This window comes from Callithrix jacchus, chromosome 5 (assembly GCF_049354715.1).
Source record: "Callithrix jacchus isolate 240 chromosome 5, calJac240_pri, whole genome shotgun sequence".
Lineage (NCBI taxonomy): Eukaryota > Metazoa > Chordata > Mammalia > Primates > Cebidae > Callithrix > Callithrix jacchus.
In genome coordinates this window covers 123,171,900-123,190,499 of record NC_133506.1, presented here as the reverse complement: position 1 = coordinate 123,190,499, position 18,600 = coordinate 123,171,900, and the positions used below count along the sequence as shown (strand labels likewise).

General features: G+C 35.1%; 1 protein-coding gene across 35 annotated transcripts in view; it reads right to left on the bottom strand.

Moving 5' to 3' along the window:
* Positions 1 to 18,600, bottom strand: part of CEP112 (centrosomal protein 112) — a 705,692-nt gene that overhangs the window by 589,658 nt on the left and 97,434 nt on the right. For all 35 annotated transcript variants that reach the window (XR_008481664.2, XR_008481665.2, XR_008481666.2 and 32 more), the window contains 2 exons: positions 17,853 to 17,900; positions 17,512 to 17,589 (listed from right to left, as the gene is read on the bottom strand). Coding sequence is in view for 32 of the 35 variants with exons in the window: in XM_054256393.2 (XP_054112368.1) it covers positions 17,512 to 17,589; positions 17,853 to 17,900 (126 nt within the window). In the remaining 3 variants the exon portion in view is untranslated. The remainder of the gene's footprint in view (positions 1 to 17,511; positions 17,590 to 17,852; positions 17,901 to 18,600) is intronic.

Below are 18,600 nucleotides of genomic sequence, written 5' to 3'. Positions count from 1 at the left end.
AGTTATCTTCTAGAATTTTTATAGTTTGATGTCTTAGATGAAGTCCTTAATCCATCTTTGTTGATTTTTGCATAAACTGAGAGATGAGTATCCAGTTTCATTCTCCTATATGTGGCTAGCCAATTATCCCAGCACCATTTGTTGAAAAGGGTGTCCTTTCCCCATTTTATGTTTTTGTTTGCTTTGTTGAAGATCAGTGGGCTGTAAGTTTTGGGGTTTATTTCTGGGTTCTTTATTCAGTTCTATTCCGTGGTTCTGTATCTTTTAAGTGGAAAAATTGTTACGCATTATGCTTATAGGTAAACATAGCATTGAAAAAGTAAGTCATTCTCTCTTGTTATCCCTTGGGGTTAGAGATGTATGGAATTTTCCTAAACGGTAGTTTTAATTTTCTCATAATTTATCACAGTAAGAAGTGATATTCAGAGAGTATAAGGATGGGTACCAGAGGCTTCAGAAGAATAGTTGGAGGCTGGGGATAAGATGAAGATAGTTAATGGTGTTCAAAAAAAAATAGAAAGAATTAATGCGACCTACTATTTGATAGTACAACATGGTGACTATAGTCAATAATAACTTAACTGTACATTTTTAAATAATGGGAAGAGTGTAACTGGATTCTTTATAACACAAAGGATAAATGATTGAGGGGATAGATATCCCATTTTCCATGATGTGATTATTTTATATTGGATGCCTGTATCAAAACATTTCATGTACCTTATAGATATATATACCTACTACGTACCCACAAAAACTAAAAATTAAAAAAAAAGTTTAAAGTGATATTTAAACAAGTAACACATAGTCCATGCTGTTTTCTTAATTTTTAAAATATGTTTACACATCATATAAAAACACAGTTTATATAAAGCATAAATATAATACTGCATACTTAGTTTTTGTTTAGCTTGTGTGTACTTCTTCGTGCTCATTTCCTTTATTTGACTCTCTCCCTCTTCTCCCCATTTCTTCCACATCCACACCTGTACTGGATATTCCATATTAACAACCTAGCATGTTTCCCTATCTTCTGCCATGCTTACAGAATGATATACAAATATGCATGAACATACACACATACACAAGTACAATTTTTTGTGACACAGACTGCTATAGTCCCCAGATACCTATTCTCCTCTTCTTTCTTTGGGGCTCCACCACCACCACCACCAAATTGGACTGCACATGACTGCATCATATATAGCTGCATGTGACCATGTGAGTAGGTATGGTCAAGGGGAATGAGGGAACAGAAATGATGCAGACAACTTTTACTTGACATCTTTAAAAATAAAGAGGCTTTCTTTCAATGCTCTCATTATTTCTGAAGAATGGTACTGCTGAGCAACTGTTATCACAGACCCAGAGACTGAAGCCACATAATGAAGATGGCAGAGCTTCTCCATCAGCCTAGGTCCCCAATGACATCACAGAGCAGAGAACACTCCGTACACATCCTGGACCTATATGAGAACTCAATAAATTATCTTCTTCAAGCTTCTATATCCTTAAGAACACATAATTTTTTATTATGAATGTTTCACACACACACACAAAATCTTTCCTGAATCTTGCCTTTCTCCCTGAAGAATCCCTCATGGAAATCCTTCTAAAATCATCTGCTATAGTTTCTATCATTCTTTTTAACTGCTACCTACTATTCCTTCATGGTGATAAAATATTGCTCAACCATTCCCCTAATGCACATTCATCTAGTCTTCAGTGTTTTTCTACTACAAACTATGACACATACTTTGTAGCAGAAATAAATGCACTAGAGCATTGATTTCTATGGGATAGAGTCACAGAAGACACACTGAGTCAACAGGTAGATAAATCTCAGTGGATATTGACCTCTATTAAAGGTTATAACAATTCACATTTCCACCAGAAGAGTAAATATCTAATTAATACTCTAAGGGAATTTCCCTGAATAGTACTGTGTCTTATTCTCTTTGCCTATGTTTTGGACCCATATAAATCTGTTCTTCCATGGAATGCCCTTTTGGAATTTTGATCCATATTTCTGTCAACTAGTAAGACTTCTTGGTGTACTATATATATTAACACAGTCTGTCCCAAATATTTCCTGAAATATATTATTTTTCTATTGACTTGTATATTAGTCAGGGTTCCCCAGAGAAACATATGAATAGGATATATAGAAATATATGTAGCAGATTTATTATAGTAATTGGTCCATATGGCTGTGGAGGCCAAGAGGTGCTGAGGTCCTCTGTCTGCAAGCTGAAGAACCAAGAAAGCCAATGATCTAAATAGTCAGACCCTAAAGGCCTGAGAAGCAGGGGCACCCCAACCTCCAAGGACAGGAGAAGATGGATGTCCCAGCTCAAGCAGAGTATGGATTCACCCTTTGCCTTTCTGTCCTGTTCATGCCCTCAAGGGATGAATGATGAATAATGCCCACCCATATTGGGAAAGGCCATTGGCTTTACTCAGTTCACCATTCAAATGCTAATCCCTTCTAGAAACACCTTCATAAACATACTGAGAAATAATATTTTACCAGATACCTAAACATTCCTTAGCCCCATCAAGCTAACACATAAAAATAGCTACACACATTTATTTGTGATTTTTTTGCCATAAAAAGTTCTTCAATTTCACTTGAGTCAAATATTTCTATCATTTCTTTCATAGCTTCTGGATTTTAAAAGACTTGGAGGTTAGAAAGGTTCCCAATTCCTAAACATTTTGGTAAAAATTTTGTTGTTTTGAACTCATTTGGGTATTTTCAGGTTAAGTTTCAGCACACCCAGAAATCATTGTGGCTTTTATTGAGAATGAGGACCCAATACTGCCAGTATCTTGATTTAAATTGAGACATATTCTCACCTAGCATTGCTTTTGTACCATCAGAGTAAGTGCCAATGCAGAAAAAAAACATAAACAACATTTAAATATTATTACAAAAATAATTTTGCCATCATGCGTGAGTTTCAGGAAACCCAAGTTTCAAAGACCACATTTTGAGAAGCACAACCTTAGAGAAACTGTTGCATATGTATATTAGGATACACATATAAGATTATTCATAGAATTATCATTTGTAAAGGCAAAAAATTAGAATAGATTTATCAAAAAATGGCAAGAAATGTGATGTTCATTAAATAGAAAATAGTGCAAACAAACCTACTACAGCTATACAGCATGACATGGATGAATGCCTCTAACATACTATTGAGCAAAAGAAGCAAGACATAAAACAATATAAAAAGGAGCCGGGCTTTGAGGTGTCTCACGCCTGTAATCCCAGCACTTTGGGAGATCAAGGTGGGCAGATCACCTAAGGTTGGGAGTTGGAGACCAGCCTAACCAACATGGAGAAACTCCGTCTCTACTAAAAATACAGAAAAATTAGCTGGGCATTGTGGCATATGCCTGTAATCCTAGCTACACAGAAGGCTGAGGCAGGAGAATCGTTTGAACCTGGGAGGCAGAGGTTGCAGTGAGCCGAGATCGCACCACTGTACTCCAGCCTGGGCAACAAGAGTGAAACGCTATGTCAAAAAAAAAAAAGAAGAATATAAAAAGTTTAGTTCTATTTATATAAAGTTCAAAGTTTGGTAAAATAAATGTATTTCAATTTTCAGAGATGCAGGTATTAATGCCAAAATCAATATTAAAAAACAAATAGGTAAAAATTATCAAAAAATCAGAATAGTGGTTACTTCTAGGAAAGATGGAAGAGAGCATGATCTAATTCTTGTCTGGGTGGCATTTACAATGGCATTCCTTTGTACAATTATTTATCAAATTATGTGACTTTATGCATACCTAAATGCTATGCTTCATAAGAAATCTATACCTGTTCTCTCATTTATTATGTCAGTAACTGTAACTTTCTTTATCATAGATTTATTTAAATTATACATTTGACTAGCAGGCACAAAAAAAAGGCCTAATTGGCATTACATGTAAAAAAGCAGCAACATCTCTTTTTAGGCAATAGATGGTAACATTCAATATGAGTGAAAATGAAGTTCAAAGGAAATTTTCTATTTTATTCCACAAAAAGAGCAATTTTATACTCTTCAGATTGTATAAATCTTTCACCTTTTACAAAGGGATCAATTTCTACCATCTGTTCTCTGAAAATTGACAGTTGCTCTGAAAATTGATCTCTTCTTGTTCTGTTGCCTCTTCTTTCATTTTCAGTGAAAACAGTTTTCCAAATGTATTAATGCCAAGAAGGCTTTTTCAGATTACTAAAAAAAGAAAGAAAGAAAGAAAGAAAGACCCACTGCTTGATAATGCTCACTGTCACACAATTCTGTGATGTGGATATCAGGGAAAATGTGTTAGCAATTACAAAGGCAAGCAAGTCCAAGAATGTTTGTGAGTGATAGGCTAAAGTTAAAATAAAGGATCACTGGTTCACTGAACATATGTTTTCCCATAACTTATAAGAAATATGCCCAAAATCAATTGACAATTTATAAGAACACCCAAAATATTTTATATGTGGGTGGGGCACAGTGGCTCACACCTATAATCCCAGCAATTTGGGAGGCCTAGGCGGTGGATCAACTGAGGTCAGGAGTTCAAGACCTGCCTGCCAACATGGCAAAACCCTGCCTCTACTAAAAATACAAAAATTAGCTGATGTGGTGGCATGTGCCTTGGGAGGCTGAGGCACGAGAATCACTTGAACCCAGGAGACTGTGGTTGCAGTGAGCCAAGACTGCGCTACTGCACTCCAGCCTGGGCAACAGAGCAAGATTCTGTCTCAAAAAAAAAAAAAAAAACGTTATATGTATATCTGTAGCCACCAAAACAAATCACTATAATTCTTCAACTCGAATAAAATAAGACATTAAAGTAATATTAAATTAATAATATTAATTACTAAATTATGTTACACAATTGCTTTACATTAGTAATTTTACATATTTTACTCAACATCTAATGTATCTTCTGCACAATTATGAATTTAAAATGGAAGTTGTATTTTATGAAATAGCTCCATTTCTAAAAGCTAATTAAATATTTTAAGACTCCCTAAAACTTCAACAAAATTAAACACTTTAATAAATGCCTCATGACTGATACGGTTTGGCTATGTCCTCACTCAAATATCATCTTGAACTGTAGCTACCATCATCCCCATGTGCCACAGGAGGGACCTGGGAGGAGGTAACTGAATCATGGGGGTGGGTTTTCCTCATGTTGTTTTCATGGTAATGAGTAAGTCTCATGAGATCTGATGGTTTTATAAAGGGCAGTTCCCCTGCACATGCTGTCTCGCCTGCCACCATGAAAGACGTGCCTTTGCTTCTCCCTCGCCTTCCATCATGATTGTGAGGCCTCTCAGACATATGGAACTGTGAGTCCATTAAACCTCTTTTTCCTTATAAATTACTTGGTCTTGCATATGTCTTTATTAGAGGCATGAGAATGGACTAATACAATGACACAGATGAACTCTATAATCTGTAAATAATTGGTATCACTTAATTATCTCCAGATTTACTGGATTCTTTAAGTATTTCAAACTCCTAAATTTTTATTTTATACCATTAAAAACTGACTAATATAGATTACCATCAACATTTATAGCAAAACCTCTGAAAGAGATCAATATTCAAATAGAAAACTAAAATTTTTAAATAGAAAAAAAAAAGAGGTAATTTTTTTGTTATCTTAAAGCAGAAAGGCTTTTCTAAGCATAATACAAAAACCAGAGCCTAGAGAAAAGACAGATGCAACTTTTCAAAAGAAAACTTTTCATGCAAATCAAAACTACAATGAGATCTCAATCTCAGTGCAGTTAAAATGCATTGTATCCAAAAGATAGGTAATAACAAATGCCCACAAGGATGTGGAGAAAGAACCCTAGTACACTGGATTGGTAGGAATGTCAATTAATACAACCACTATGGAAAAGGGTTTGGAGGTTCTTAAAAAAAAAATAGAACTACCAATTCAGCAGTCCAACTCCTAGGTATACACCCCAAACAAAGAAAGTCAGCATACTGAAGAGATACTTGCACTCCCATATTTATTGTAGCACAATTAACAATAGTGATGATCTAGAAGCAAGCTAAGTATCCATCAGCAGATAAATGGATAAGGCAAATGTGGTACACATACACAATGGAATACTACTCAGCCATTAAAAAGAAGGACATCCTGTCATTTGCAACAACATGGATAGAACTGGAGGTCACTATGTTTAGTGAAATAAGGCAGGCACAGAAAGACAAACTTCATAGGTTCTCACTTATTTGTGGGAGCTAAAAATTAAAAATAATTGAACTCATGGAGATAGAGAATAGAATGATGGTTGTTAGGGGCTGGGAAGGTAGTGGGAAAGTAGATGGGGGAGTGGGGATAGTTAATGTGTATAAAAAATTGAAAGAATAAAGAAGACTTATAATTTGCTAGAACAAATAGGTGACCATAGTCAAAAAATAATTTAATTGCACATTCTAAGATAACTAAATGAGCATAGACTGTTAATAACACAAAGGATAAATGCTTATCCTTTGGTGATAGATACCCCATTTACCCTGATGTGATTATTATGGACTGCAGGTCTGCATCAAAATATCTCATGTAACCCATATACACCTACTATGTACCCACAAAAATTCAAAATTATTTTTTAAAAACTAAAAATAGAAGAAACCTTCTCTATACTAAAAAGTAGCACAAATCAAGGCATTTACAGAGAAAATATTTTTAACATACAAATTGCTCCAGTGTTGATAACAAAATGGAAAAAGAGACAGTCTCTATACCATTAATGTTAACAGACATAACCCTTTTTAATGGTTTTATTGAAATATAATTCATATATCCTAAATTTCACACATTTAAACAATACAAATCAAAAGTTTTTAATATATCAGAAAGTTACACAACCATTAGCACAATCTAATTTTAAAACATTTTAATCACCCTAAAAAGAAACTCTATATCCGTTAGCCAACACTCTATGCACTCCCACCCTTGCAGCCCTATGCAGACATAACCTTATTTTAATGACAAGTTGTCAACGTCAATCTAAAATGTAAATGTGCAACCCTGTGACTGAGCCATTCCATTTCACATAATTTATCCTGCAAGAAAAGACATATAATACAGAAAGATATGCATAGGGGTGTTCTTGAAATACCATTTGTTATAGAAAAAGACTCTAAATCTATATGCATCAATAGCAAACTATATTAATAAAATGTGACATATCAGTAAAATAAAATTTATGTAATTATGAATAACAATGGGGTGATATTTCTGATATGGAAAAAATCATCAGAATATATATGTCAGTCAAAAAGCAATGAAATGGTCTATATACAGTATATGACCTAATTTTACTTAAAAATGAAATAATCCTAGAGAATTTTAAAGAGAATACACTTTAAATTTTCAGCAATGATTATCTCTGAAGAATAAAGATGAGAAAGTGATGATTAAGTACTTAATAGTTAATATTTCATTTTTTAAATAAAGTTGACTCACTTAAAAGAATGCTATTTATTGCTTTAAAAATATTATTCAGCAACAATAAAAGCATTTCTAGATGAGAACATGCACAAGGGTTGTTTTATGTAAGGCTCTGACAAACTTCTAAACAGAACAGCATTTATCCTCATGCCCACAATTAAATGCTTAATAAAAGGAATTTAAGCAAGTAGACATAAGATTATCTTTCTAAAGGACAACTATGCATTTCCTAGTATAGTTATGCATTTAAATTAAGGGGAAAATCCAACTCAGAAACATCTCTCTGAAAAAACAGAAAAAAATAATAAAAATACGATTTTACACAGGTGCAAAGCAGCAGACACAAATATTTTACAATGGAGAAAAACATGATCAAAAAACTTCATCAAAATAAGTCAGAAATGACTACATTTGCATAAACCATTATTTTAGAAAAATGTACAGTGAATATACTTTAATATATGAAATAAGTTTATGTTTACATGCAAACTTCTCAATGATGCCTCAAATATTTTTACAGTATGCCCAAAAGAAAAACAAAAACATAAGGGTGTGGGAAAAAAATAAAGCCAAACACATTGAAAAATGAATTTCTGATGCAATGCATGACAGCTTCAAATGTTTTTTCTTGAAAACATATGTGGGTGGCACTGGTATGTTGACTCCTGCCCCAAGATGTCATCATAAAAAGCACAGATATTATTTCATGAAAGACCAAAACAAAATTTTTAAGCAACCACTTCCTTTCCATTCATTTAATTATTTTTTATGGCAAGCAGCCTCAATAGTAAGAATTAACACAAAATAAAATTAAAAGGAAAAACAGTTGAGAATGACTCAAAATGATTTTCATAATTAATAAATGACAATTTTTAGAAAAAGAAATTCAAAACCAGAGATCAAAGGAAGGTATGCCTAAGTATAAGAAATATTATTCCCAAACAGGCTTTTTAAAATGTTATTTGTTTTTATTTCAACAGTTGTTTTTTTTTAACACCAGGATTACACAAGAAAGAAAACCCTGAGTCTGATGTCGGCAAGATGGTAGACTAGGACTTTCAAACACTTGTCCCTCCACAAAAAAAATCAATTTGAACAATGTAAACATGCACAAAAATACCTTCACAAGAGCTAAGTAAACAAGGTAAAATACTATAGCACAAAACAGGAAAAGATAGAATTCAGAATATAGAAAGGCCAGTTTTCTAATACTCACATCACCCCTCCAACTCCAGACAGCAAAGTGTGGACAGAGCCTCCACTTGGGAGGAGGGAAGAAAAGTGAGCACTAGACTTTACCTCCGACCCCAGTATCAGGTCAGTCCCAGTAAAACCTAAAACCAGGCAGGACTCCTCAGCCCTAGACTCCCAGCCAGTACCCCAGGACTGACCCTACAAATTCACCCCGGTATAAGGAAAATCTCACAGCCCCAGGCTCCAGACTGGCCCAGAAGATTTAGTCCCTGGCTCCACTCAACCACCATGCTGATCCCAGTAGCCAAGCATCCAAACTAACCCTAGTGCTGGACTAACTCCAGCAGCCAAAGCTTTAGGTCTGCCCCAGAGCCAGACCATCCCTTACAGACTAAGGTTCCTAGCGGCCTCTGTAGCCCCAGGCTCCAGGTCAGCTCCCAAGGCCCAAGACTCCAGGCCAGTATCCATAGGCTGAGCCTCTAGGCCCAGTTTGACACAAGGCAAGATTCCACAGCCCCAGGTTCCAAAGCCAGCCCAGCAAACTTGGTCTCTGGACTCACCACATTGCCAGGCAGGCCCAATAGCCTTGGGCTCCAGTCCATTCACAGCACGAGGCTAGCCCCAACAACTTCAGGTTTCAAGCCTAACCAGGAACCAGGAGAGCCCCCAGAATCACTAGTCATCAGGCCAGCACCCACAGACTCAGCCTCCATGCTGGCCCATGTGAACATAGGATCCAGACATACCCAATGTCAGGCCAGCCCATCTGGCCCCAGGCATAACCCAGGATTCTGAGCCAGGTCAGCCAACACAACTCCAGGCTTCAGACCCACCCAACCTCCCAGTCAACACCTCTGGCCTGGATCCTAGGTTGGCCGCTGGAGATACAATCTCCATATTAACCCCCATGGTCCTATACTCCAGGAGACTCAGGGTCCAGCCCAGACTAGCAGAATCAGAAGCCAGGCTCATCCCAATAAAGTCTGGTGCCAAGCCAGCTCTCAGAAACTAAGATTCCAAAACCATCCCTACAGATTCATGGCGTAGGCCCAACCCTGAACACTCAGGCCCCAGGCCTGTCCCAGTGAACCAAAGAACCAGGCCCATCCCAGCACCTGTCTGACCCCTGAAGATTCAGGCTTAAAGCCCACTCTAGAACCAGTTCAGCTCTTGTGGACCTAGGCTTCAGGCTAGCCCTGATGGATACAGATTTCAGGCTTACCATGCAGACCCAAACTCCAAGCTTACTCCCATGGACTGAAGCAACACATCTACCCAGTGGATACAGGCTCCAAGCTCAAACATGAGGACCAAGATACCAGGCCCAGCCACTTTCTGACTCTGCTTGAGGACTATAGGAGAGAGCCCACCAGTAGACCAAACAGAATCTCTGGATAGGCTGAATCGTGACTCGTTTTCTCAGACAAAGCCAGTCTACAAAGACTAATAATTTTCTACTTCTTCAAATGTGCAGACACCAACATAAAGCAACAAGCAACATATGAAAACAAAAAGACATAACCCCAGCCAAAGAAAATAATCTCCCAATAGCTGACCCCAAAGAAATGAAAATATATAAACTGCCTGGCATATAATTCAAACTAATTGTTTTAGGGAAGCTCAGTGACCTTCATGAAAATACAGATAAATAATTTAATGAAATCAGAAAAACAATACATGTAAAAATAAGAAATTTAACAGAGAAATTTTTTTTACAAATCAAACAAATTCGGGAGCTGAAAAATATAATGAATGAAAATAAAAATACAATAGAAAGTATTAACAACTGACTTAAGCAAAACAAAAATTTCAGTAAACTCAAAGAAACATACAGGTTATTAGAAAATATATAGTCAAAAAAGAAAAGGAAAAAGAGGACCACATGCAGTGGCTCATACCTGTAATCCCAGCACTTTGGGAGGCCAAGGCAGGCTGATCACCTAAGGCCAGGAGTTTGAGACCAGTCTGACCACATGGAGAAAACCCATCTCTACTAAAAATACAAAATTAGCCAGGTGTGATGGCACATGCCTGTAATCCCAGCTACTCAGGAGGCTGAGGTTGGAGAATCACTTGAACCTGAGAGGTAGAAGTTGCAGTGAGCCGAGATCATGCCACTGCATTCCAGCCTGGGCAACAAGAGCAAAACTCCATCTCACACACACACACACAAAAAGGAAAATGACTGGAAAGGAATGAAGAAAGTTTATGAGACATATGTGACAGCATCAAAAGAACAAATATTCAAGTAATAGGAGCTAAAGAAGAAGAGACAAAGGTATAGAAAGTTTATTTAAAGAAATAACAGCTAAAAACTTTCCTAATTGAGGGAAAGATAGATATATCTTGGTACAAAAAGGTCAAAAGTCTCCAGTCAGATTTAATTCAAGCAAGACTATACCAAGACATGTTATAACCAAACTGTCAAATATAAAGAACAAATGGAATAGTCTGAAAATAGCAAGAAAAAAGCAAATTATATATAAGGGACTTCCAATAAGACTAGGAGGGGATTTCATGGAGAAAATCTTATAGGCCAGGAAATAGTAGGATGACATATTCAAAGTACTGAAAGACAATAAATGCCAACCAAGAATATTGTGAGTGGCAAAACAGTCTTTCAGAAATAAAGAACAGAGAAAATTTTACCAAGACAAAAAAAAAGAAAAAGGCTTAGGGAGTTCATGACCAGTAAACTTGTCTTACAAAAACTGCTCAAGTAAAATCTTGATGCTCAAATAAGACACTAATGAATAACAAAAAATACATATAAAAGGATAAAACTCACCAATAATGTAAGTACACAAATTCAGAATGGTTTAACAATGTGATATTATGGAAATGACTTATATCTCTAGTATGAAGATATTATATTATTTAACTATAACAATTTCTTACTATACAATATAAAAAGATATAAATTGTGACATCAAAAAAATGAAAGTAACAGAGAACAAACTGTAGAGCTTTTATGTGATAAATTTGTTATTATCAGTTTAAAATAGCTTATCATAAAAATAAGATGTTTTACGTAAGACTCGTAGTAATCACAAACAAAAACCTGCAATAGTTGCACAAAACGTAAAAAGAAAAGATTCCAAGCATACTGTAGTGACCGAAATTCATCAAATCACAAAGAAAGATAACAAGAGGGAAAAACAGGAACAAATGTTCTACAAAACAACCAGAAAACAAATTACAAAACAGAAGTAGCAAGTTTTTATGAATAATTGTGTTGAATACAAATGGATTAAATTCTCCAATCAAAAGACAGAGTAACAGAATGGATTAAAAAAACAAAATCCAACTATATGCTTCCTATAAGAAATGCATTTCACGTTTAAGAACTTATATATGCTGAAAATGAAGGAAGAGAAAAAGAGATTTCATGCAAATGGAAATAAAAAAAGAGCAAGGGTAGAAATACTAACATCAGATAAAACTGACTTAAAATCCAAATTATAAAATGAGATGCAGGTTATTATGCAGTGATAAAGGTCTCAACTCATCAAGAGGATATACCAATTATAAATATATATGCACTCAACATAACAGCACCTAAATATATAAAGAAAATACTCATAAATATAAAAGAAGAGATGGAGTGTAATACATTAATAGTGGGGGACTTCAAGACCACAATTTCAGCAATTGACAGGTTACCAAGAAAGAAAATTAATAAGGAAACATCAGATTTGAACTATACTTTAGAGCAAATAAACCTAAAAGAGATATACAAAACATACCATTCAATGGCCACAGAATACACATTCTTCTCAACAAAATGTGAAATATTCTTCAGCATAGATCATATGTTAATTCACAAAACAAGTCTTCACAAATTTAAGAAGACTGAAATCATATCAAGGATTTTTTCTGACCACAAGTTTAAACTAAAAATCAGGAACAGGAGGAATTTCAGAAAATTGACAAATACATAGAAATTAAACAACATGCTCTTGAACAGCTAATACGTCAAAGAAGAAATTAAAAAATATCTAGAGACAAGGAAAATAAAAACGCAACATACAAAAACTTATGGGATACAGCAAAAGCAGTTCTAAGAAGGAAGTGAATAGCAATAAATGCCTACATCAAAAAAGAAGATCTCAAATAAACAACTTAATGTTACACCTAAATAACTTTAAAAAGAACAATCTAAGTCCAAAATTCATGTAAGGAAGGAAATCATAAAAATCAGAGCAGACATAAGTGAAATAGAGACTAGAAAACCAATAGAAAAAGTCACTGAAACTAAAACTAAGAGTTACTTATTTGAAAAGATAAAATTAACAAAACTTTAGCTAGACTATGAAAAAAATAAAAGACAAATAAGTAAAATAAGAAATGAAAGAGAAGATGTTAGAACTGATGCCACAGACATATAAAAGATCATGAAAGTCTACTATGAGTAATTATATGTCAACAAATTAGCCTAGAAGAAGGGAATAAATTCCTGGACACATAGAACGTACGATGACTGAATCATGAAGAAATAAAAAAGCTGAATAAATCAATAACGAGTACAGTGATTGAAGCATTAATTTATTTATTTATTGTTTTTCTTTTTATTTTTTGAGATGGGAGTCTCGCTCTGTCACCCAGGCTGGAGTGCAGTGATGTGATCTTATTGCAACCTCTGCCTCCCTGGTTCAAGTGATTCTCCCAAGTAGCTGGGATTACAGGTACACACCACCACACTTGACTAATTTTTGTATTTTTCATAAAGATGGGGTTTCACCATGTTGACAAGGCTGGTCTTGAACTCCTGACCTGGGGTTATCTGCCTGCCTCAGCCTCCCAAAGTGCTGGGATTACAGGCGTGAGCCACCAAGCCTGTCCTTGAAGCGTTAAGACACACACACAAACACACACATGAAAAGAAAAACCATATGCCCAGGATTCAGATGGCTTCACTACTGAATTCTACCAAACATTTAAAGACCTAATAATCTTCCTCAAACCTTCCAAAAATCTGAAGAAGACAGAACACTTCCAAATTCATATTATAAGGTCAACTTTACTCTGACACCAAAACTACACAAGAACAAAACAAGAAAGGAAAATTATAGGCCAATATTAAAGACAAAGACATGCAGAACATACAATGACTGAATCATGAAGAAATTTTAAAATCTGAACAAATCAATAATGAGTAAAGTAACTGAAACATTCATTTATTTTGAGATGAGAGTCTTACCCTGTCACCCAGGCTGGAGTACAGTGGTCCAATCTCATTGCAACCTCCGGATGTTAATATTATTAATATTAAAGATGAAGACAGATGCAAAAGTCCTCAACAAAATATTAGCAAACTGAATTCAACAGCATACTCAGAAGAGCATTCACCATGATTAAGTTGAATTTATCCCAAGAATATAAAGATACTTCAACATATCCACATCTACAAATGTTGCACACTACATTAACAGAATGAAGGACAAAAACCATATAATCATCTCAATAGTTGCAGAAAAAGCATTTACCAAACTTCAACATATTTTCATAATAAAAACTTAACAAACTGAGTATAGAAGAAATGTACCTCTTACAGGAAAAACCCACTGATGACAATATATTCAATCATGAAAAACTGAAAGCTTTTCCTCTAAGATCAGAAATGAGACAAAGATGTCCAGTCTCACTACTTCTATTCAACATGGTACTGGTGGTCCTAGCCAGAGTATTAAAAAAGGGAAATAAATAAAAGGGTGGCCAGGCACAGTGGCTCATGCCTGTAATCCCAACCCTTTATAGGGCTGAGGAAGGTGGTTTACTCAAGGCCAGGAGTTCAAGACGAGCCTGGACAACACAGTAAAATCTTGTCTCTACCAAAAAAATAAAATAAAAATATATATGTATTACATACACATAAATTAACATATATACACATATATACACACACATATAGTGGGCATGATGGTAAATGCCTGTAATGCCAGCTACTGGGGAGGCTGAGGTATGAGAATTGCTTGAACCAGGGAGGCAGAGGTTGCAGTGAGCTAAGATCGCACCACTGCACTCCAGCCTTGGTGACAGATCAAGACTGTCTCCTAAATAAATAAACAAATTGTATCCAAATTGGAAAGGATTGAGTGAAATTGTCTCCATTTACAGGTGACATGATCTTATATGTTAAAAAAAAAAAAGACTCCATCAAAATGCTGGAACTAATAAATGAATTGAGTAAAGTTGCAGTAACTGCAGAATACAAAATCAACATATAAAAATCAGTAGCCATTCTATAAAATGACAATGAACTATACAAAAAAGAAGTCAATAAAACAATCCCTCTCTTACTAGGTACCAAAAAAAAAAAACACTTAGAAATAAATTTTATCAAGGAGATGAAAGACCAGTATAATGAAAACTGTAAAACACTGATAAAAGAAAGGAAAGAAGATACAAATAAGTGAAAAGATATCTCATGTTCATGAACTGGAAGAACTAATGGTTAAAATGTCCATACTATCCAAAGCAATCTATATATTCAATGCAATTCCTATCAAAATTCCAAGGGCATTTTTCACAGAAATAAAGAAAAGTCTAAAATTTTTTTGAAACCATAAAAGACCCTGAATACTCAAGGCAATTTTGAGCAAAATGAACAAAAGTGAAGGCATCACACTACCTGACTTCAAAATACACTATAAAGCTATTGTAATCAGAAGAGCATGGTAACTGGCATAAACCAGACACACAGACCTAATGAAACAGAATAGAGAACCCAGAAATAAACCCACGCATTTAGGGTGAACTGATTTTTTTTTAATAGAGTCTCACTTTGTTACCCAGGCTGGAGTTCAGTAGCACAATCTTGGCTCACTGCAAGCCTAGGTTTGCCTCCCAGGTTCAAGTGATTCTATTGTCTCAGCCTCCTGAGTACCTGGGATTACAAGCATATGCTACCTACCATACCCAGCTAATTTTTGTATTTTTAGTAGAGACAAGGTTTTGCCATGTTAGCCAGGCTGGTCTCAAACTCCTGACCTCAAGGCCCTCCTCAGCCTCCCAAACTCCGCAATTACAGGCATAAGCCACTATGCTTGGCTGTGTCAACAGCACACTCAGAAGAGCATTCACCATGATTAAGTGGAATTTTTGACAAGGATGCCAAGAACACACAATGAGGAAACACAATTTCTTCAAAAAAATGGTGCTGGGAAACTAGATACCCAATATGCAGAAAAATGAAATTAGACCCTTTTCTCATACCATATAGAAAAATCAATTCAAAGCAGAGACTTAAATGTTAAGACCTGACACTTTCAAACAACTGTAAGAGAACAAAGGGGAAAAGCTCCATGACATTGCTCTGGGCAATGATGTTTTGGATATGAACCCAAAAGCACAGTCAACAAAAGCAAAAAAAGACAAGTGAGATTATATCAAACTAAAAAGCGTCTGCATAGCAAAGGAAACAATCAACAGAGTAAAAAGACAGCCTACACAATGAGAAAAAATATTTGCAAGCCATATATTGAAAAAGGGGTTAATATCCAAAATATGTAAGGAACTTAAACAATTCAAAGATAAGAAAACTAATAACCTGATTTTAAAATGGACAAATAATCTGAAGAGACATTTCTCAAAAGAAGACATGCAAATAGCCACCAGATATATGAAAAATTGCCCGACATTCCTAATCATCACAGAAAATGCTGATTAAAACAATATTGAATATCACATCACACCCATTAGAAGGGCTACTAACAAAAAGAAAAAAAGATCAGTATTGGAAGGGATGTGGAAAAAAGGGAACCCTTGTGCAATGCCGTCAGTAATGTAAATTAGTGCAGCCATTATAGAAAAACAGTATGACGGTTCCTTGAAAAATTCAAAATAAAACTACTATATGATCCAGCAATCTCATTATTAGGCATAAGTCCAAAGGAAATGAAATTGGTATATTGAAGAGCTATCGGCACCCCCATGTTCATTGCAGTATTATTTACAATAGCCAAGTTATAAAATCAATATAAAGTGTTCATCAACAAATGAAGAAAATGTCACACACACACACACACACACACACATATATATATATATACCACACATACACAATGAAATGTTATTCGGTTTTAAAAAGAAAGAAATCTTGTCATTTAGCACAACATGGATGAACCTAGAGAACACCATGTTAAGTGAAATAAGCCAGGCTCAGAAAGGCAAACACCACATAATCTCACTTATATGTGGATTCTAAAAAAGGTGAACTCACAGAAGTAGAGAAAAGGGAGTTATGAGATCAGGAGACAAGGAACAGAGTTGGGAAATACTGGTCAAAGGATACAAAATTTAAGGTAGATGTGAGAAACATTCTAGAAATCTATTGTACAGCATGGTGTCTTTAGTTAATAACAATAGATTGTATTTCAAAAATCACTATGAGAGTACATTTTAAGTATTCTCATTACAAAACAAATGATAAGTCTGTGAGGTAATTCATATATCAAGCTCAGTTTTGCCATTTAACAACGTATATATATTTCTAAACATCATATTGTATACAATAAATCTATATAATTTTGTCCAGGTGTGGTGGCTCTTGCCTGTAATCCTAATGCTTTGAGAGCTGAAGGCAGGAGGATCACTTGAGGCCAACAGCTCAAGACCAGCCTGGGAAAAACACTAAGACCCCATCTCTACTTAAAAAAAAAAAAAAAAAAAAAAAAACAGAAAGACAAACTCTGCCTACAAAGCATCACATTTTATATTTGCTTCAAGTGTAACCTTGTCCTAGAATATACCATTATTTTAACTAAAACCTGAAAATCTAGATTATATAAAATATTAAAACTGCACTATGAATTGGGTTTATCAGCAATATCTCAATCATACCTCTTTCTCACGTAATCGAGAGAGAAAATGATCATCATGGAAACTGCTGGATTTTCTCAGGCTGAGTTTTGGAGTCATCTGCAGAATAAATGAGGAGTTATTTAATATGTTTTCAGATCTGGTTTATCCTTAACCCAAAGAAAACTTCTAAATTGCCTGAAGCCCATACCATAATTATACTAACTTTGCAAAATAATAACAGTAATAACTTCCAAGTGATAAGATTCAAAAACTATTATGTTTCCTAATGTAGATCTGCATTATTTTCTGTAAATAACTTAGTGATTATTTTATTTTAAAATATCTGCCCCTGGAAAAAGTCCAACAGATTTCTCACATACCAGAGAAACTGGGATAGGCTTCTGTCTCAGGTATCGAGGATTTTCTATCTGAAAATTTAAAAATAAAACAAAATAAGGATGTATTAATTTTGGAGTTTTAATTATTATTTGATAAAATACAGAATTAAGCTGCCATATGAAAACATTTTCTGTATTTCTTAATATTTTTAGAATAGGTGTTATATGATATATTTTTAGTGGTTCCCTATAAATAAAATATAAAACATAAACTCCTTTGCATGCAAAATGGACCTTCATGATCCTCTCACTAACTAACCACTCTCATCTTCCATTACTCTTCACCTCACATTTTTTGCCCCCAGAATCCAGAATGACTTATATTACCAGAGCATGGTAGATGTTCTCATGCCTTTCCACCTCTGAATTTCTCTGCCCAGCCCTCCAAACCTTATAAACACACACCTACTGGTTCTTAGAGTCTCACTTTAATCACTGCACTCCCAGATGTATTTGATTTATGAATCCTTAAACATACATCTCTAATAGCAAAGAGAACACAAAATTCCCACCATACCCCACATTCCAAGGACACCAGACAATTTGTTTTAATTTAAAAACACTATACTCTCTCCCATGTCTAAGTTTTTGCAACCTATAAAATCATTCCCCCAACTTCTTTACATGGTTAACTTACTCAAGACTCAGAATTTAGAAATTATCTCCCCTAAGAAACTTAGTTCCTACTTCTTCAGTAGTACTTTGGATGCTGATTCCTTTTTACAATCTG